This window comes from Thermobia domestica, chromosome 16 (genome assembly GCF_964235325.1).
Source record: "Thermobia domestica chromosome 16, izTheDome1.hap1.1, whole genome shotgun sequence".
Lineage (NCBI taxonomy): Eukaryota > Metazoa > Arthropoda > Insecta > Zygentoma > Lepismatidae > Thermobia > Thermobia domestica.
The window spans coordinates 184,295,951-184,317,720 of record NC_137469.1 but is presented as its reverse complement, the minus strand read 5'-3'; the positions used below and the strand labels follow the sequence as shown (position 1 = coordinate 184,317,720).

General features: G+C 36.5%; 1 protein-coding gene across 1 annotated transcript in view; it reads left to right on the top strand.

Moving 5' to 3' along the window:
- Positions 1-21,770, top strand: part of LOC145673551 (uncharacterized) — a 104,176-nt gene that overhangs the window by 12,867 nt on the left and 69,539 nt on the right. The window contains exons 2-3 of the mRNA XM_081743370.1: positions 2,195-2,357; positions 12,488-12,682. Coding sequence (XP_081599496.1) covers positions 2,214-2,357; positions 12,488-12,682 — 339 coding nt within the window. The 5' untranslated portion in view covers positions 2,195-2,213. The remainder of the gene's footprint in view (positions 1-2,194; positions 2,358-12,487; positions 12,683-21,770) is intronic.

Sequence of the window (21,770 nt, the reverse complement as noted above, 5' to 3'; positions counted from 1 at the left end):
CCAATGAAAGTTCTATAACTATTTGTGGAGGTCTGTGTTCAAGTGGACCTCACACGTGAGTTGAATGCCAGTGGAGATAAGGCGAAGGTCAGTTGTTGGTGTTCGTATATCCAATATACTACCTGGTTGTGGTAGTTCAGTTACACCGTGAAATTGAGTAAGGACAGAGTGAACATGCAATCTCCACAGAGTGTCATAAGGGCGTGTATGCTGTAGGAGTTCCAACTGGAGTCAAACGCCGCTGCAGCGGGGCGGAAGGCCTTTGGTAAGGGTATCGTGACTACGCGGACAGTGCAGCTATGGTTTAACAAGTTTAAATACGGTGACGAAGCATTCGAAGACGTAACTTGTGCGGGAAGACCAACACATGCACAAAATTAAGATCTTCAGGCAGCAATTCAGGCGAACAGTGGCTAGACATGTGAGGGACTAGGACTACAATTCAGTATGAGTGGACAAACCATTCGGCAGCACCTCCATCAATTGTGGAAACATTAAAAGTTTGGTCGACGGTTCCCACATGATTTGACTCCAGGCCAGAAGACAACGCAAGCAGACACCTGTGATTCTTTACTTGAGTTGATTTTAGTTTAGCGTCCCGTTCAGCAGCGAGGCTATATGAGACGTGGACCTACTGATTAACGTGGAATCCGAACCACATGAGCTCCCGCCGGGAATCGAACCCGGGTCTCCCACGCCAAAGGCGCGTACGCTAACCGCTTAGCCACAGAGGAGCTCTGTGATTCTTTACTGTCTCGTCAGAAGAAGGAGGCATTTCTGGACAGGATGTTGACATGTGATGAGAAGTGAGTCCTGTACGAAGCTCCACAGCGCTATCATCATCGATTAGCATCCCATGAACCGGTTCCAAAACAGCCGAAACCAGCACTGCGCCAGAAGAAGGTCCTCCTGAGTGTTTGGTGAACTGCCCGCGGCATCATGTATCGGGAACTGCTACCAGCTGGTCAAAGCATCAATGTAACTGTGTACTGTCAGCAGTTGAACCGTGTTCAAGAAAAACTCAAAACTCTGGAGCCATCACTTCTGAATCACAAAAGGGTCCTCCTATTATAGGACAACGCTAAACTTCACGTGGCTAAGATGACCCGGGACGCCATTCTACGCTTTGGATGGGAAACACAAAATGTTATTGCATCCGCCATAATCCCCGCACATTGCACTGTCCGAATATTACCTGTTCCATTCCTTGGACAATCACCTAAGAGGACGCCAGTTCAGATTCCTAGTATAAGTGCAAAATGCACTTGATGATACCTTCTTCGCTTCACGGCCCACCAAGTTCTACCATGATGCAATCCGTGGCCTTCCAAAACGTTGGCAGAAGGTCGTCGATATTGATGGGGATTATTTTTGATCTTCCAAGTACGTCTTAGGTGACATATCAATGTTCGAAGGTGGTGGGTGAAAAAGCGACAGAACTTTGTTGGTTACCTTTTAGCAAATATAGCCCATTCTTCTTTCGGGGAGAATACATTTTATTTTGTACATAAAGTACTAATAGGGGCTGAGTTTGGATTTAAAGGGCATCGGAAATGTCACTGATCGTCTCATTGACCCCATAAACTATATAATCGACACTAATATCGGTAGTTTTCGATCAATTTTATATATCTCACCCCTACTCCAAGTTGTGGGGCTGAATTTGGGTTTGAACGGCATCGGAAGTATTACTATTCATCTCAGCGAATCCGAAAACTGTGGATTCGGCACAAATATCAGTCATTTTCGATCCTTTTTATACATATCTCCCCCTCCCGAAGTTGCGGGGCTGAATATGGATTTACATAGCATCGGAAGTGTCACTGTTCATCTTAGCGACCCTAAAAACTATTGATTTGATACTAATATCGGTAATTTTCGATCGTTTTTAAATATCTCCCCTTTCCCTGTCTCAACGAAACGATAGAAACCATCACAGACCCGAACTTAATCTATGTTGAAAATTTGATCGAGATCGGTCGGGTGATTCAAGAGTTAAAAGGTTACAACCATAGTCACTTTCAGTTTATATATTTGATAAAGTTTTATTTTATTTGTTTTCTGTTACTAGTACGCTATTACGTTTGCTTACATTAAGTAAGATGTAAAGTAACGTTAATTGTCATGTTCTTTTATGTATTAAGAACTTAACGTTTGCTACTTCTATTCTAACAAATTTGTATTTTTTGTAAAGCACAAATCGAAGAAATAAAATGGCCAAAAGGAAGAGAAATAAAGAGGAGAACAGAACCAGTGAACCAGGGAGACAGACGAAGAAGCGGAGGACGCTGATCTCAAGCAGTTCTAATGATAAACAGGAAAAAGCTTCGTCTTCTATGCAAGACGATGTGTTACAGGTAGCTAAGAAACGTATAAATGTAATATTTATAGTTCTCATAGGAATACAATGGTTTAATAAGCGAATAATGTAATAAATTCAATGGAATTTTATAGAGATGTTCTCGGAATATCAGCCAGGTGAAATCCGGCGATAGAGCCGACGTTTCAAGAATTGACATCGTTCTCGTCTTCAGGCCGATCATACTGAGACCAGTTCGTGTGTACTATATATAGGAGAGATAAGGGGATGGGGGGTTAAGAATCGGTCTCTCTGATTGGATGGTCTATAGCTTGACGCTGATTGGTCGTATTCATATATGCTTTCTTTATGACTGGTGTCCATGTCTGGCTGAGTTGAAATCCTGTATACCTGTTGATATTGTTGGGTTCTTGTCGTATGGCATGAGATTCTTTAATTATCCTATCCCAGTCGTTTGAGCTCTTTAAAATAATTGTAGTGTCTGAAAATAAAATTCTATGTCCTTCCATTATACTGTGTTCCGCCAGGGCGGATTTCTCCGGATAAAACAGCTTGATGTATCTCTCGCGCTCCTTTCATCGATGTTCTATTGTTCGTCCTGTTTGTCCTATGTAAGTTTTTCCGTATTCGCAGGGAATGCAGTATACTCCTGGTATTTTAAAACCCAAATCGTCTTTAACTGGACGGAATAGGTTAGGTTAGACGATCTGTGTATGATTTAGATGATGTGTCTCTTCATGATTCTTGCAATTTTTCCAGATAGTTTCCCAGTGTAGGGCGGGACTGCATTGTTGACTGGATCTTCAGATTCTGTGGGGCGGGGGGGGCAAAAAGTGGACAAATATATATTTTCACTATAAGGCATGGAAAGGAGTTTTAGCAAACTAAAGACCATTAAAAAAATACCTTAGAAACTTTACAGGACAACAATGACCCACCAATCTTAGGATCACATCCATAGAGCATAAGTTAGCTTCAAAGCTATCTTTTGAGGACATTGAAGAAAACCTTTGCAGCCAAAAAAGGTCACAAAGTTTAATTTTAGTTCCAGCTTTTTGTGTTTTCATTTAACTTACATCGATTTAAGAGATTTGCAAAATGTCCGAGTATAATACTCGAGACAACAGCTTGACTGTTTGTCATAATTAAATATTCTATTCTAAAGCAACACATCTTTGATTCATTCTACACATATACATAGGCCTACACATCCCGATATAATTCAAAAAATCTGCACTTATTTTGATAAGATTGTACGAATAGGTCAAACATGCTACTCTCAGATTATTTGGCAATCAAATACTAATTAGTTTGGTGTTTTATCTTGTACAAAAAATTAAATTATGTACTGTACTTTTTAAATCAAGCTTCACCACTTGAAGAAAAAATGGAATAGGAGAATTACTGTGTGATGCCAATATCAAGTGTAGTTGGGGAGCGTTTTGGTTTGGTTGGTCAAGGAGGGGGGCGCTAAGGCTAAGGCCCCAGGCGACAACTAGCCTCATTGTGTCGCTGGGTGCAATGCGAAGTAAATATCGTGGATGTTATAAGACTTCAAGTTAGCAGAGACACGAGCTTTTTATGTTGAAACACAATGTCCTTCCTCTTTGTCCTACTGCAGTTTTTCTGCTAACCAGTAAGAATTCGAATTGTTCGTTTGATAGTATAGGGATAGCTCATACGTAGGAATGACTGAAATCTGTTCACATTAAAGTTTGGTTTCACTGTTTTAAGTGGTTTGGGAGCCTAGCCCAATTTTAAAAAACTTACAACGATAATATGCATATGTTACTATGGACAATGGTCCGTAACGTATGACATCACTTTCTTTTATGGCCAGATCTGTATATTTATATTATTTAGTTTGGGCCAGACATAAATATCTGTGCTTTATACAGTCGTTTAAAAAGAATATATTTTGTAAAAATTAAGAAGGTAAGTGATATAAAGTACGCATGTAATTTTGTACAGTTAACTAGTGAATTACATTAAAGTGATTCTTTAGTACATCAAAAACGAACTTAGGGTATATATATAATGAAGTGTGAATGGAAGTGAAAGTTATATCCTCAGTCAAAATTTATTTTCTTTTTGGCGCGTTTCAGTAGCATACTGCAGGCGAATTTTATCCGTGCAATTCTTCGTCAGTTTGTTTTCCTAAGAACATTTATTTATGTTATGATTTACGCTAAACATCAGTTAATATTCGGTAATAGGGAACTTTGAAAAACTTCGAAGTTTCTGATAGATAAGCAACTGGTATTAACTGCATATTCGCTCTTGTTCGTACAATAATGTCAAGTCAGAAGGAAAAAAGTGTAATACAATAAGATTTCAGGAGGAAAAGAATGGAGATTCAGAGATATCTTCTACATTTGTTTCATATATCTGCTTTTCCGTTAAGAACTTGAGTCTACAAGCGTCTGTAGAGTTCACAGTAATCACCATCTTGACTCCAAATGGCGAAATGGGGTCAACAGTGGTGAATCAGTTCTTGCCAAGTGTACCGATTGTTCAATTTATTTTTTATCCTTTCATTCTGTTTTATAGAATTCTCTTTCAAATTTCATATGTGACTTGTAACGGTCAGTGTCTCATCTATTATATGTTGTTCCTTCAGATGGTATAAGTTTTCTTACTTCCTTATATAAGATTCACAGTCAGAACAGGTGATCTTCTAAGTTATGAAACATTCAAGTATTGTAGAAAACTTTTCTAACCACTTAAATAATTCTTTGCAGAGTATTTCAAAACAGCACTGACAACGTTTGGGAGGTGATTCCTGAGACCAAAATAAGACAAAAAAGTATAGACCAACCTGGGTGCACAAATACTTCCTTTTGGAGTTATAGGCTGCCGGAAACGTGAAAAAATGAACTTTAAAGGTTCATAGCTTCGAAACTATGGGACCTACCGTAGTCCAGTCAAGACTTCACGTAGGAACTAATATGTGCGCTATCCAAAAGTACGTTTCAAGATTCTTAGGTACTCACGCAACAATGTTTATAGAGGAAGTTTGCTTAAAGTAATCTCCAACCACCTCTATAAAAAGTGTTGCGGAAGTACCACAGGATTCTGAAACTTGTATTTTTGGATAGCGCACATATTAGTTACTACCGTCAAATGGGGTGAATAGAAACACATTTTTGGCTATATGAGAATATAAGTCTGGTAATGTTAAAGATTTCGCGTATCAGATTATTCCAAAACAAAGGTCTTAATATGCTAATGAATTTCAGTAAACGTCATATTAATTTATCAACTCCACTTTTCTTCACCTTGATTTTTCTTAATGTTTCTATTCACCCCTACCCATGGGGTGAATAGAAACAATTACTTTATTTTCATTGTTGTTTCTTTTATACTATTGGAAAGGTAAAAAAGAAACAGCGTATTTGTTGAAACGAACTATTTATTTGATACCTGCAAGATATTAGTTCAATAGGACCAGTATTACATAAGTTACAAACTTATAAAACAATACAATGCACAATATAGGTATAAACGACCATATAGTTTTGATGATATTTGAATAAGATTTAAACCACTCAAATCATCAGGGAAACTTATCATGAGTTGAGTTGATTTTGAGGTTTACGTCCCGTTCAGCAGCGAGGCCATATGAGACGTGGACCTACTGATTAACGTAGAATCAGAACTATATGAGCTCCCGCCGGGAATCGAACCCGGGTCTCCCACGCCAAAGGCGCGTACGCTAACCGCTTAGCCACGAAGGGGCCCGAAAGTTATCATATACATAAAGCGTGCTGACGAACTCCTAATAAAATCCAACAGTTTCGTTCTGAAAATTTCATTGTTTATGTGCTCTCTTATAAAACACTCCCACATATGCATCATGTTCCCATTTTCGCACTTGGGTGCTGAAGTCTCATCGAGTTTTAGCTTCTCATTTTACCACAGCAAAATCACCAGCTTTAGAAAACCATCATCTAGTTCGTGATTCGTCTGGAATGTTGTCTTCTGGAGTGTTGTCTTTCTCCTCTTCCGACAATACAAATGTAGGTTGAGTTTCGTTGTGATTTGATGAAAATGTATCATTTTCAGAAAACAAACCAAAACTCTTACCAGAAACATCTATTCGTACTCTCTTCTTCCCTTATTTAATTTTTTCATCTTCTCTCATGCTCCTGAGAAGATCCATAAGGGAACGGTTTACAGTCTGAGATGACTTTTGCTATTCTGTTTCTTCTCGTTCATTGTCTTTTTTTGGCAACATCCTCAGTATTTGGTCTCGACAAAGGGGAAAAATTCGACACTTTTCAAATCCAGCCCTGATATTTTCCTCCTTCAGTTTCACACTTTTTTTTCAGAAGACTTGGAAATTTGTTCTTATAGATGGTTGATACATTCCTATCAGGTCCTTTTTTCTGCTCCTCAAGAATTTTCCACTCCTTGAGGAATTTCAAGAATTTCCCAAGAAGTGTTTCTATTCACCCCACTAATTAAAAATCATAACAATAACCCAGTAAAGTTAAATTTTGATTAAAAATAATTTACAAAAGGAAAACTTTTACTATGAACGTCAGTAAATGAAACAACAAACTACAAAATAGGCATATGTTCAAATGCAACAAATATGAAAATGTCATACTTACCAAGAAAGTTTAAGGAGCGCTAAAATACCGTGTAAGATTTCAGTAACACATTAATGCTACTGCCGTCTACCTCAGTGTTCCCAACTCAGTAAAACATTTTGTCTCTACTCTGGACACTTTAGCCGTATAAGACTATGTTAAGATATTTCAGTTTTCTTGATTAATTTATCGTCCAGATAAATCCAAAACTAATCTGGGAGTTTTGTTTCTATTCACCCCCATGTTTCTATTCACCCCATTTGACGGTAAGTGAAGTCTTGACCCAACTACGGTAGGTCCCATAGTTTAGGAGCTGTGGACCTTTAAATTTCATGTTTTAGGCAGCCTATAACTCCGAAAGGAAGCATTTGTGCACCCAGGTTGGTTTATGCTTTTTGTCTTATTTTGGTCTCAGGAACCACCTCCTAAACGTTGTCAGTGTTGTTTTGAAACACCCTGCTTGTTTTCTGTAGATAGATAACAAACGGTTGGTTTAAGCATCTGCAGTAGCTTGTTGGTAATTGGAACGGTGATAGGCTTGCCGATCCATTTGCCTTCTTTGTTTTTTTCTGAAAATTATATTATTATTAATGAAGAAGTGATCTGATGTGGTCAGTTCTTGTAACCTGTATCCGTTCATTTTACCTATGGATAATAAAATGCTATTTCTTATTCCTATTTCTTGTTGTTGTACTCTACGAAAGAAATTCCTCCAAGTTAGGGCGGCCTCAATAATCCTTCTGGCGCTCCCCAGTGCGTCGTGGGGTCACTAAGGAAAAGGTGGGGCAGGTCTGTTATGGAAACTTTTTGTTCCAGTGCTTTCTACTGTGTATACTAGCAATGAATAACTAACACGTCATGAACCTAAGATCAGACTGCCCTCTACAGACGCATATTCTATGGTGCGAGTTTCATTCGACTGATATTATCTGTTCTTAAATGCGTTTTTATCAATGGATTAAACTTTGTCATTTGTGTACAGCCTTTCTCCTGTTAAGCAAAAATAACCATTTAACTAACTAAACTAACTAACTCTATGGCCTATGGAACCCGGAGTTTCAATGCCGCGTTCACAAAAGCCCTCCACTGACTTCTATCCTTAGCTAACTGCATCCAGTTTCTACTTTGTATTCCAATCTCTGCGAGATCCATCTTAATATTGTCCTCCCATCTGCGCCTAGGTCTTCCTAATGGTCGTTTTCCGATTGGTCTTCCAGTCAAGACTTTGAAAGCGTTTCTACTTTCTTCCATTCTAGCTACATCACCCGCCCACCTAAGCCTCCTAGACTTGACGACCCTAACAATGTTGGGTAAACCATATAAATTATTTAGTTCCTCGTTATGGAAGTTTCCGCCATTCCCCATTCCCGTTCCTCTTGGGTCCGAATATTCTTCTCAGGATGTTGTTCTCAAATACTTTCAGTCTATGTTCTTCTCTCAGAGTAAGTGACCATGTTTCGCAGCCATACAGAACAACAGGCATGATTATCGTTTTGTATATTTTAAGCTTCAAATTCCTCGACAGAATTCGCGACGACAAGAGATTTTGAAAAATAACCATCACATGCTATAAATGCTAATTCTGATTATTCATATTGAATACTTTATAAGAAAATCTATCTTTTGAACTCATTCACACTTTTCTTAAGAGATGTTAATTGAATGCCATATTTAAAGGGATGTCAGGTCATGTCTTGAAGCACAACACCGTAGAACTATTGTAAAGTCTCAACTTAAAGAACAACAGAATAACTTAGAATAAACAGATTGTTCAATGAAAATCAATGCAATTGATGTACTCTCCCAAAATCATCATAATTTTTTCTAGTCGCAAAATTAAGTCTTACTTTAGACAGAAAACTTTTCCATAAGAAGAAAAGAGATGGTCAACGGTGTGTTTTAGTCTTCTTTTTTATTTCTAACAATTGGACAAACACTTAAAAGAATTATAATTTTGTTATTCCATGTAGCAACTAAAATTATTTTAGTTGTCAAGTTAGGTATTAAAAGATGTAGGTCTACGTTTGTAAATTATTGTCAATTTCTCCGTAAATGATCTTACACTGAATGAGTGAGTATCTTAATAAATTGTTAATAATGTTATTATCATGGGCGGCGATTAGGGGGGGCAAAGGGGGGCAGTTGCCCCCCCCACTTTTTTAAGTAACCCATCAATGTATATAGTTTCACTTAGAAATGTAAATTTTTTGTACGTTTACTGGTTCATAGAAAAAATGGGGCCATATATTTGCCGTTCCGTCAGTAGGTATTGATTGTCTTCCCGTGGAGTAAAGAAAACTACAGGAATTGCGTTTTAATTGCCACAGAAAATAACCCCAAAATTAACCTATTGGAGCACAACAATTTCAGCATACTTTCACTTCTTACAAGGGCTCAATATATTAGTCATCCGCTTTGAAACGAATTCAGAGAGCATTTCGCAAAAGAAAAAAGTCTTTCACAAGTTATTTTTTAATTGCACAAAAATTGACAGCTCCTAAAATGTCTTTTCTTTCTAAAGTAAGGGGGAAAAAGCGTAATAGGAAACAACTACTACCTTTTCCATTGTTTTGTAGTGTAATGTATGAATGAAGTGGTGTGTTAGAGGTGTAAGAGTGTATATACAATAAAATTTAGTAAATTCAACATAATTCTAGGTTTTAGTGTTATTTTGTATAACTGGAGTATGGAGTGATTCTGAGTATTGTGTTTTGATGTGCTCCAAGAAAGTTAAAACTGCACCCAATGGCGAAGAACATGTTTCGGGAAGTTCCAAAAGCAAATATTTCTTTAAATGTCGTAGCATATACTTGTAGTATTTACTGTCTTTCATTTTCTAAGAGTAATAGCATATGTGGAATTAAAAATTAAGTTGTACATTAATCCCTGTTTCAATATTACTTTTGCAAAACAAACATCATTATTAGAGGCACGAGTTGTTCGCATTGCGCGACAAAATGAAATGCGTCAGAATTAAGTAATTTTCAGTTGCTTGGCGTTTTGTGATACGCTATGTGTATTTTCATTGTTTTCTGTTGCGCGATAAAACGCGAAATTTCTAACAATTCGCGATATAATGCGAAATTTTAAACATACGTTTTCATTAATTTGGAAACGCCACTTTTCCGCTGTCGGAACGATAGAACGTGGCATGAACGGTGCATTTTGGGTAATTCGGATAGAGAACATGTTGCAGGGCCTCTTTGGTGGAAAAACTAAAGCACACTTACGTTTGTTACGAAGTGAAAAGGGGCTAGTGTTGTATGTGACTTTTAAAAAATGTGCATAAAGATCATCCTTGAAGCTTTCTTCGCAAAGAGAAGACTCCCAAACTACAGAAATATTTGATGCTTTGGGAAAGCTATTTGATCCTTCTGTAATTGCATGTGGTAGTGAACCAAACGTTGTTGCGTTAAGGAAGTTTTTTTAAAGCTTGGCCTTCATTTAAAAAAAATGAAAGCATCTGTTTATGAAGTATTGAAGTTTTCCATTTGGAGTTTTACAAAGTACCCTATGAACTCTTGACAAGTGATTCGTCTGAAAAGTACAGTGTAATGAATATTTTGCATGGACGAAAGTTCCGAAGTGATGATTGAAGTTTGTTGTAAACGCACTTACATATGTACGTGTGGCTTCCAACAGGCAATGTCAATTGTGAGAGTTTTCTTTCCCCAAGTATGGACTGGTGATAAGTGGCAAACGTACAACAATGAAGGAAAATGTGGAAATGTGTAACATGCTTATGTTTAATGCTTAAATGTAATTTGTCCTTATGTGTTTCATAAAACAGCAAAACTTTCCTACTCATAGTAAGTTTAGTTACTTATTTCCTTTCATTTGATTTTAAAAAAATATAATTTTCTATAAGTGAAATTTACAATGTCAAGTGCAATATTCAGTGTATTTTGTTTTTAGGTTATTAATGGTTTATTTCTGTAGTAATCTATGAATAGAAGGAACAATTATAAAAATGTCGGGGAATATCTTTTTCACAAGAGCTAAAAAATGCAGAAGTTATTTGGAAAATGCGACAAAACGCGAAATATGAAAAACGAAACGCGAAATTTTCAAATTCTTAGTGCGAAAAACTAGTACCCCTAATCATTATTTATTACTATGATTAATATTATCCTTTCCATTTATTTGTTTTGCAAATTTGTTATTCAATAATCTGATCACACAATTTTCCAGACAGAATTTTAAGATGTTCATGAGCAAGGAATCAAATCTCTTCTTACACTTTCGTTGTTTAAGAGTACAAAAAGATACTACCTACTGGCGTTGCTCTTGTCAATTTACTTAATAAAATATGAAATATTATATACGGTATTTTAACTGAAAAAGATAGTATCCTATTAGTTATACAACCTTTCGTCAAACAAAATATTAGAAACAAGCAGGAAAACTAACATTTATATGCAAATATTCAGATCATGTCTTGCCCCCCCACTTTTAACGTCCAACCGCCGCCACTGGTTATTATACTCATCACTCGAGGCTTCAACAATCGAAGTAGTAGCCGCAAATATCGTGAAACACACAAACAAAGAAAATACGCATCTCGCACATAACAAAGGCATCAACAGAAATGACATGTTCAGGAAGGCACTTGACCCAAATGTTTACATGATTGTCTTTCGCATCGTGACTGCCTATCCTGCGGGTGGTCAGTGTGTATACCAGTTCTCCAAGTGACACAAGCTTGCAGTGGTGTATTAGCTAATGGGACTTGGAAGCCAACACGCGGATAATTGATTGTATCAAAAAACAAGTGCTTCGGATTGTACACTCCTCTTGGCGGAGGGGCCGCGGTGGCTCACTGGTAGAGCGTTCACCTCTGGTGCATGGGGTTCCGGGTTCGATCCCAGCCCCCGCCAAGTGAATTTTGTGGTGGACAAATACCGTGTGCGTGGGTTTCCTCGGGGTTCTCCCATTTCCTCCCACTTTCTTCATTCCACCATTTCATTCATCTCATTATCACCGTCTCCTTTAGCCTAGCCGGCATAACCGTGGGGCGTAAAACTCAATAATTTCATTTCATTTTTCCTTTTGGCGGAGAGAGGGGAAGGTCTGCTACACCCAAGACTAAGAAGAGAAACAAGAATCAGTTTACACTTTAGTTCAAAAGATTTCAAAATTTTGCAAAAAGAAGATTATTGTTTCCATAATTTTAAATTGTAAGGACTGCTTACAGAGCTTATATGAACGCCTCGCCTCTGGTAAGACCTTAGTTTATGGTGACGGCTCGTTTCAAATCATTGGAATTGATACACAGTTGATATTATACTTTTCTGGCCAGAGTGTATACTTATTTATTAAAATTAATATTTTAAATATACTCTGGTAAGAAAAATATGAATTATTTATGTACTAGCTCCAGAGTTGAGATCGATAAAGATAAGATGAAATTGTAGTTCAGTTATATTGCTTTGTTATTTTCATTACTTTCTCACCATGTTTGTGTGGGATGTTGTAACGAATTTGATCATAAAATACCGTACACTGTTAATGATAGAAGGTTATCGCAATATCAGTAGCCGTTGCTTAATCAATGTGCTTATGATTTTCACAGGTGGCAAGCTCTATATTTGGAACGTCCTCAAACAAAACTGAGCTACGACTCCCGAAAACTCTGAGAAACGATATTGACCAAGAGATTTGGACATGGTATTGTGCATGCAAGAAACAAGGAAGAAAAATATCGAAAAACTTGATTCAAGCAAGAGCAAAGTGGATGTTTCAGAAAGCAGGAATTAAGGATTTTAAGGTATCTGTGTGTTCATTAGTATAGCGTTTGTTTTTCTTCACTCTTTTCAGTGTAGGATAAACATATATTCTCTCAAATTTGACCATATCAGCTGAAGAAGACCTTATATACTGTCACGTACGTTATATTATTAAGATGAATGTTACGTTGTGTCTTTCAATACATGTGTAGGTGTCGTATGAGAAATAGTAATAATAACAATAACGCAATAAGCGATAGTATTTGCTAAGGAAATCTAAAATACCCAATTTTCTTTGGAATTAGTCGTGAAAGAATATTTCAAACTCTTGCTTTCCAAAAGATGTACATGTACGCAAGGAATTGTTAGGAATTACCCAAATATGTACTCCTAATTATTTGTTTTCGGAACTTATATTACTATCATTTAATCATAATGTTTAGTGTTAATGTTTTTAGAAAATGAAATAATAATAATAATAAAAAAATGATATTTCTTTATTATAAGCGAACAACGCAAATTATATCAAGAATACTGATTATTGAGTGACAAGTGGAACGTAGTCGTCAAAAATCCATAAAATTTCTTAAAAATTATAGTTAGTAGTTAGCGAAATATCACATAATTTGTAACCAATCCATGGTTTCATGCCTTTTTTAGAGTGTATAATGCATTTTAACCAGCATTTATTTCCTTCGCATCATTTCTCATTTTCTATGAGAAACGCAAAAGCTAATATATATATATTTCTTTTTGGTAACGAACAATGTACTTTCTTATTGAAGAGACCAGCCATATGCTTTTCCAAACTATTCATCGCCAAACACCTTTTGACAAAAGCGCGTGAGAACAAGACTGTTGTGTGGATCTCAAAGCGTAACTGAGCAGAAAGCCAAACAAACGATAACATTTACAATTTCTAATTTATTTTCTGTATATCGTTAACTTAAAACATTTATCAGCTTCTTTCAATTTCCATTGAAGTTAGCTGGAAATATTTATAGGAGACTATGAAGCGTGACAAATCCTTGTTGATTTTTTTTTTTTTCAAGGAGGTAAAGTCGCTTAGTGATGTTCAGTGTTACTCGAATTGAGCACATCAGCCTAAGAGCAACGATTATACTTCGTATATGGATTTACATACGTCAGCTAGTAACATCATAAGAGCCTACCTTACTAAAGTAATACAAAATTTACGATTTTTCATTTGGTTGTTTTTCATAAGTGAAAGGAGACAATGAAATGCTACTTACCACAGTCATAGATAATGTTATTCCATATAGAAAATATGAACCTAAAGAATTTTCAGTGTTGCCATCAATAGAAATTACAGTGTTGCCAGAATAACAACTTCCCAAAATCTAAGTTAAGGCAGCAACTAGAGGAACGAACTCAACTGCATTTGGTTAAGTATCATATTTTTTTGGTATCCTGTGAACTTCTTTTTAAATAACATTATCTATGATTGTGGTAAGTTGTATTTCATTACCTCCTTTCACTTATGAATAAACAAGCAAAAGAAAAATAGTAAATGTTGTATTATTTTTAGTAAGGCAGGCCCTTAAGGAGGCTACTACCAACACCGGGATTCTCCAATTTTACTGATAATGCCCAAATCCAATACTGAGAAATTTTGTATTTCTCAGGAACAGTGCATCAGTGCACTTATAATAGTTTTTGTAGTGGCAAGAGAAATTATCGCGATAAGTAATCCCGAGGATCGAACCTGGTATCCACTCAACACCCATGAACAGACAGCTCCGCCAAAATTCAACCTTATAACAAGCAAGAACTATCCATACATAAATGTTGTTTCCCTGCGAGTTACGATGTTATTGAAACAAAACGAAGTTTTGTTCCAATCACACCGAAACAACTACAACAACTACTATATCAAAGATTATATTAAGATGGACATTGATGAAACTGACTGACGAACTACGCACAAATTATGAAATTTAAGGATACGTATGAAGAAAATGCACACTGATCCGATTTTCTGTATTTCCTCTTAAATGTTGTCTTTTTCTTACAATTTCATACTTACGATCAATTAGGTACAAATTAGGATAAAAATTACAGTAACAACTTATAATTGTTCAATTTTGTTTCACCGCAATACAAGTACAGTTAATGAGCAGGCCATTGCTAGCACAATGAATGTCAGTTCTCCCGCTCTTACTGCTCACATCACTCAGCTCCGCCCATAGATTTCGTACGCAAGCAAAAGTTCGTCTGCTATAGCACGTCTCATTGGCTGTGACGTTCTCATGACGTAGCAGCAGTTTAGATGAGAACGTGTTACAAAGGTGGTTCTCACGGTAAAGCTTGAGAAAGAACAATGAGTCATTGTAACAGAAAAGGAAGATAAATGAAAATTGATAACTAAAATGCACTTATAAGCTTCACTGCTATAACAGAGCTGCAGAAAATAAAAATGAATGCTTCCAGATTTTGTTGGAAATAAAAATCATTATAAATGGCTCCCAACAGGTTGAATGACAAAGTTCAGTCTTGATTCGTTTTCATTCAGAACCCTGGATCACTAAAATGCATGAAAAAAAAAAAAAAAAAAAAAACTATACACTATAAACACACCATTAAAATTTCACTCAATCACCTTGAACATTCGAGGGTTAACAGAATAGTCACTGCTAAAGATTAACTGAAATATTAATACACACGCATCAACAACACACACATATATATATGGTTATAGTCTATATGTATATAAAAATATCACTATATATATATTCAAAATTTGTAAAACTTTCGTAATAAATGTTTACTCAGTCATAACACTGTTCGTTCAATCCTGCATCACTTCCGAAGTCGAGTCACTAATGTTCCAAATAATGAGTCCTCGAACTTCATCCATCCGTAAGTTTCAGTATCTTCTGCTCCCATTCTCTTCCCATACGAATGGAGCTAGGATTCCCTCGGTGGATGGTCGGTTTTGCCCTCTTCCCTTACTGACAAAACGCTTCCAACGGTGGATGTTCTTGATGTTCTCGGTGAAGTATAAGTAACAAATGGAGGCAAAATGACTTATCTCCATTTCCTTATATTCTGGATATGTGGCTTCCAGAATAGGATAGTTTAACAAAAATATGCGTGGCCTGCTTCATACGTATAGTAGTGATAACTTAATATTGAATTGTTAGTTTCAAAGATATACATAATAATATTGTCCTTGTGGAAATTCTTCTGCATAATAAGTATAATTATATGCGAAATTATACAACGATGAGGAAAATTAAAGTTCTTTCTTATAGAAACAAATAAAATGTTCTTCTATAACTTTCTTTGAGTTCTTCGTTTAAAAATAGATATATAGATGTATATGTGATTATAGGGTAAAATAACTCGAGGATTTGTATGAAAGGATAAGCTTAAGGATGGTTAACAAAGCATGAAATTGTTTTACATCTTACACAAATACAAGAAATCAGACCAATGTAACATCATCATCAACAAACTCCCTTTTCATGGTAACAAATATGCGTAGTTCTGAATGAAAATATATGAAGAATATTGGAATATATAAGATATTAGATTGCTGATTTTAAGCATATTACGAAGACATGAGTATACATAATAACAATATAACGATGGTTTGCAAATAAAGGATATACACTATGAATAAAATTGACAGAAGAATGGGAAAGTATCGATATGAAACCGAATGATGGGATGACATATCGAAGCGTCCAAATATCCTACGGTCCGCCAAGCCGTATCCACATAGAAGTGTGGTTTGGAAGATAAACTAACCTCCCCATATATATATATATATATATATATCAACTTGAAAAACCTCCCTGAAGAAATCAACGACCACGTAAGACACATTAGTTGTGAAGAAAGAAAACAAAATAATGAATACGAAATCCCCTCAGACGATGTAGTATCGAAGACAAAAAAAACAAATGCACACAGTATACCGTGGCAGGAAGACGTGGTCGGAACAAGTATATAATGCTCTAATGGTTCCTTTTTTTTCAAGGAAAGAATACCTTAAATAATTATGGTTTTGGAAATGACTAGCAGTCAGCAGTCCTACACATACCAACTCCAACAAGGACTACCTCTTTCACTCGCTGGACCAAAAGCCAGCCCCTTTCCTTCCTTCCTCCAAAAACCATACATTTTAATAGTAAAATTTCTCTAAAAGTGTAAACAACTTCTCTTCACTAATATATCCATTACGCAAATACCATATTATGCTATCATCTACAAAACTAGAGTTAACCTTCACTTCACTATAGTCAGCGTCACAAAGCTGATTTTCTGCTTCTTCTTCTTCCATGGCTTCAGAGCTACCCTTAGCCTCCCTTTCAGCTCGTTCGATAATGTCACTGAAACGTTGTTCATCAACATACTTTTTTAGCAATTCTAGCCACTTCTTGCGAGTTGCTGGGGTAGGTCTCCAGAGTTTCATTCGTGATACATTTTGGAATCCAAGGTATTTCCCATTCGATGGATCAATTACTTCGAAAACATTATCACTTATCTTTCTCCAGCAAACATAAGGCCCACGAAATACATTACACAACTTCGCTATTCGTTTATCCAACAGACTACTTAAATTGTATTGGCGAAGAAAAATAAGATCACCTTCAACTAACACTCTTCTTGTACCTTGATTTGCATTTAATTTAGCATTATGCTTTTCAATGATCTTCTTTCGTCTTAAATTGGACATAATCAGTTTACCATTCCAATCGATACCTTCTTGTTCGTCTACTTCTTCGTTCTTCGGCGTAATACCAAAATGAGATAACGTAAATTCTTCGGGTTTAACATTCAAATGTAATTCTGCTGGAGCAACTCCTAAACTAGCACTAATGGTGTAGTTTAATAACAAACAAGCTTGAACTACATACTCTGGCCACAATGAATGAGATTCACGACACAACACGCGTAAGATACGTTCTAGATCTCTATGGAAACGTTCAATAACATTGCTGGAAGCATGGTAAGGTGTAGTGTAATGGATTTTAACATTATATGATTCCATTGCTTGCACAAACTGTTTTCCAACAAACTGTGGTCCATTATCAACTAGGATATTTAAACATAATCCCATATGCATAAAGTATAACTCAGTAATGCATCGAGCCACTGTAGCACTAGTTGCTTTCCGTAAAGGATAAGCCACTAAGTATCGAGAATACACATCGCATACCGTAAGAAGATACGTTTCGCCATGTTTACCACGAGGTAATGGTCCTATGAGATCCACTGAAATCAGATATCTCACGTTCTTAGCTGGTACACTTTGCATTAAACACTGCACAGGTTGGTTGTTTGCTTTTGTACGCATACACACTTCACAGTCGTTAATGTACGATTTGATATCACTTCTCATGTTCTTCCAATAAAACATTCTAGATATGATGTTAAACACCTTTAGAAATCCGAAATGGCCATAATGATCATGAAAACCAATTAAAATGTGGTTTACCAAACTCGGTGGAACACATAACTTTAGTTTGTCCGGAAAATGAAAATCTCGAACCATCAACAGTCCATTCTCTAACGTATAGTTATTCTTCCAATTTCTTGAACTACTTCGAACTGACAAATTTTCCACATCACTTTCACCACGTAAATGTTTAATTATGGGTCGATAAACATCACACTCCCATTGTAATTTTGCGACAACAGCGGGATCTAAATCATACACTTCAGACTGTATTGCTTGTATAGGGTTAGCGTTCACTATAACTTCCTCTTCTGTTGGAAACATTCGTGATAAACAATCACTCAATACATTAGATTTTCCACTGATATATATTACTTCATAGTCATATTGTTGTAATTCTAGGGCCCAACGCATTAAACGTGCATTCCAATTACGCATACGTTTCAAATGCGTCAAACCTTTGTGATCACTATGAATGTAAACTTTCGCTCCTTTGAACCAAACGTGAAACTTCCGCATACCCCATACTAAACATAAACACTCAAGTTCTACTGTAGCATAATTCTTCTCACACTTGGTTAAGGTTCGGCTAGCATATTCTAAAACGCACTTTTCACCGTTCATATACTGATAAACTATAAAAGCAAGCCCACGGGCTGAAGCATCGCATTCTACGTAAAATGGTTGATCAAATTGAGGATGGTGTAACATTACTTCCTTCATAATTTCCTGTTTTAACAATTCAAATGCACTCTGATGGATTTGTTCCCATTTCCACCTTTTTTCTTTCTTTAAAAGTTCGTAAAGAGGCTGAGCAATTATTGCGTGGTTTTTAATAGTGCGAGAATGCCACTGTACCGCACCTAAAAATGAACGAAGCATTTTTAAATTCCTTGGCACTGGTAGGTTAGCAATAGCCTCTACGGATTTTGGATCTCGCCGAATACCCTTGGATGACACATAATAACCTAAGTAATTAATTTCATTAACGCCAAAAATACACTTAGTCAGATTAAGCGTCATATTCGCATCATTTAACAATGCTAACACTCGATCGAGTATAGGCAAAAATTCAGGAACTGTTTCTGCACCAATTGCCACATCATCCACATATCGAATTAAACGTTCCTGCAAGTCGAACGGAAACACCTTATTTAGACATAATTGTAGAACGGATGATCCATTTTTCACCCCGAAAACCATTCTTGTATACTCATACAAGGTTCCCTCGAATAAAAACGCTAGATATTGCATTGAATTTTCTGTGATTCCACACTGGTTATACGATGAGGTAAAATCGAGAGTTCCTAGCACTGTTTTACTGTTAAATTTAGCGAACAAATCAGGCAACTTCTCTGAACGCAACGCTGGATTTTTCACATGAACATTTAAAGCACGACAGTCGACCACAATTCGCAACTGTCCAGATTTCTTCAGAACTACATGAATAGGTAGCAGATGACATGACGAACTGGGCCTAATGATACCCCACTTTAGTAATTTGCGTATTTCTTGCCGCACACCTTCCTTGTATTTTTGAGGTATATCATATGGTTTAGCAATGATTGGTTCACTGGTATCAACTTCCAAATGATACTGAAAATAACGACACTTTCCTGGAAAATGCGCAAATACTTTACGATGTTTCATTAATAACTCGTACAATTGAGCTTTTTCACTATCGTTGAACAACGTAGCACGAGCGACAGCATCTTTGATTTCTTCTTCTGTAAAATACAAATCTGAAGGGAATTCTTCACAATTCACCGTTAACTCATCACCTTCATAATTGCGTGAGTCACAACTACTTCTGAAAACCTTTACTGTTTTCTCATAAAATTCACTAAGATCCTTTATATCGGACATAATAGGCACGAAGTTACATTTTACTTCCTGTGCGTTCACAGTAACATCACTTTCACTATTTCGTTGTATAAAAGGGACCACACTATATGCACCGTCATATTCAACTCGTAGTTTATTATTGCGAAAATCTATAATACTATTCAACCTTTCTAGAAGATTAGCACCTAAAATAACATCTTCATGAAGCTCATTCAAAACCAGAAATTCTACCAACACTTCTACATTGTTAATCTGTACCGGTAATATTGCCTTCCCTTTAACAGCACGTTTTCGTTTTCCTAAAAAGTCGCACAACACAATGTTTTCACCCTTTTGCAGCCGTACATTAGAAATACACTGGGTAACATCTCGAAAAACATCATTACGAACTAAGCATAAATCACATCCCGTATCTACTAAACAAATTTTCGGCTTTTCATTCAACAAAATTTTAACACGCATAGTGTTTTGACCTAATTCACACGTAATGATTTCTTCATTGTCTTCTAATATCATTATGTCATCTTCACTTTTAATGTTTTCACTATTACACAAATCCGGGAAAACAACACGGTTCGAAAAACAAATAACTTCCTCTCCCCTTGACGTAAAGAGAGAGGGCCCTTCTAGTTTAAAGGCACAGTTCGTTGTTGTGAGGGACCTCGTTGTACAAACGATTGTTGCATATTCGAAAACACTGGTCGGCTATTCATATCAATAGTTGAGACGTTATTTACACTCTGTCCACGCTTGGCATTGGCATTCGGAAAATTACTCTCACCATTCTGATTAACCGGTTGTCCACTATTGAAATTTTCAGATCTATCTGTATTACTATGGTCACTATTATCTTGATCTTGGTATTGACGCTGATTATTATTATTTGGGCCTTGGTTGAAATTTCGATTACCGTTATTATACCTGCGTAAATTTCCACTACGTTTCCTTTTGTAAAATCGTTTCCCATTATTATTATTATTGTTCCAAAACTGAGCTTCCACCGGTTTATTTTCCCAATTGCCGTCATTTGCGCCTTGCACTACCTTCGTATGATTCACATTTACGTTGGCACCACTAATTTGCCTTGGTTTACGAGAGTTATCGTAAATTCCTGTTAAGTTTGATAATCCCTCGATCGATTGAACACTGGCGATAAATTGATGGATATTATTGGGAATACCTCCCATCATGGCAAGTTGGTATCTTTTAGGCAACAAACTAACAATATGTGATAATGTTATGGTTGGATCCTCGAACTCTTCCAACGATTGTATTTGATGGTAACGTTCATTTACAAACTCAACAACACTAGAATATTTCTTGGGATCAAACGGAATAGATCTTAAATTACGTAAGCGCGTTGCTTTAATGATAGGAGATTCAAATGCTTGGCAAAATGCTATTACGAACTGCTGAAATGACGTAAACCCCTTTCCATTTAATGCAAACCACTTTTTCGCACTTCCCTTTAATATCATTGGTAATACCTTTAAATAATCACTCTGGGGAATATCCGCGAATTCCATTTGCTTATTAAAATCTTCAAGAAACTGGCTTGCACTTTCAGTCATTAAATTACCGGAAAAGGTAGTGAGTTGATTTATATCTGATAGCTTCAATTTCCCCTTATAACTACGTTCATCACTGTAACTGTTAACTCTGGGACGCTTATGCGGAGTACTTACCCTTGTATTATCCTTGCACCCTGAATTAATTTCATCACTGTCGGACGCACTACTGCAAAATTCGTCACTAGATATCTTTTCCCTTTTTACGTTAACTAGAACATCGTTATTACCGTTTCTATTGTAATTACCACTCACCGCCATGTCACTGAAATGCGTTTGCCTTTCTTC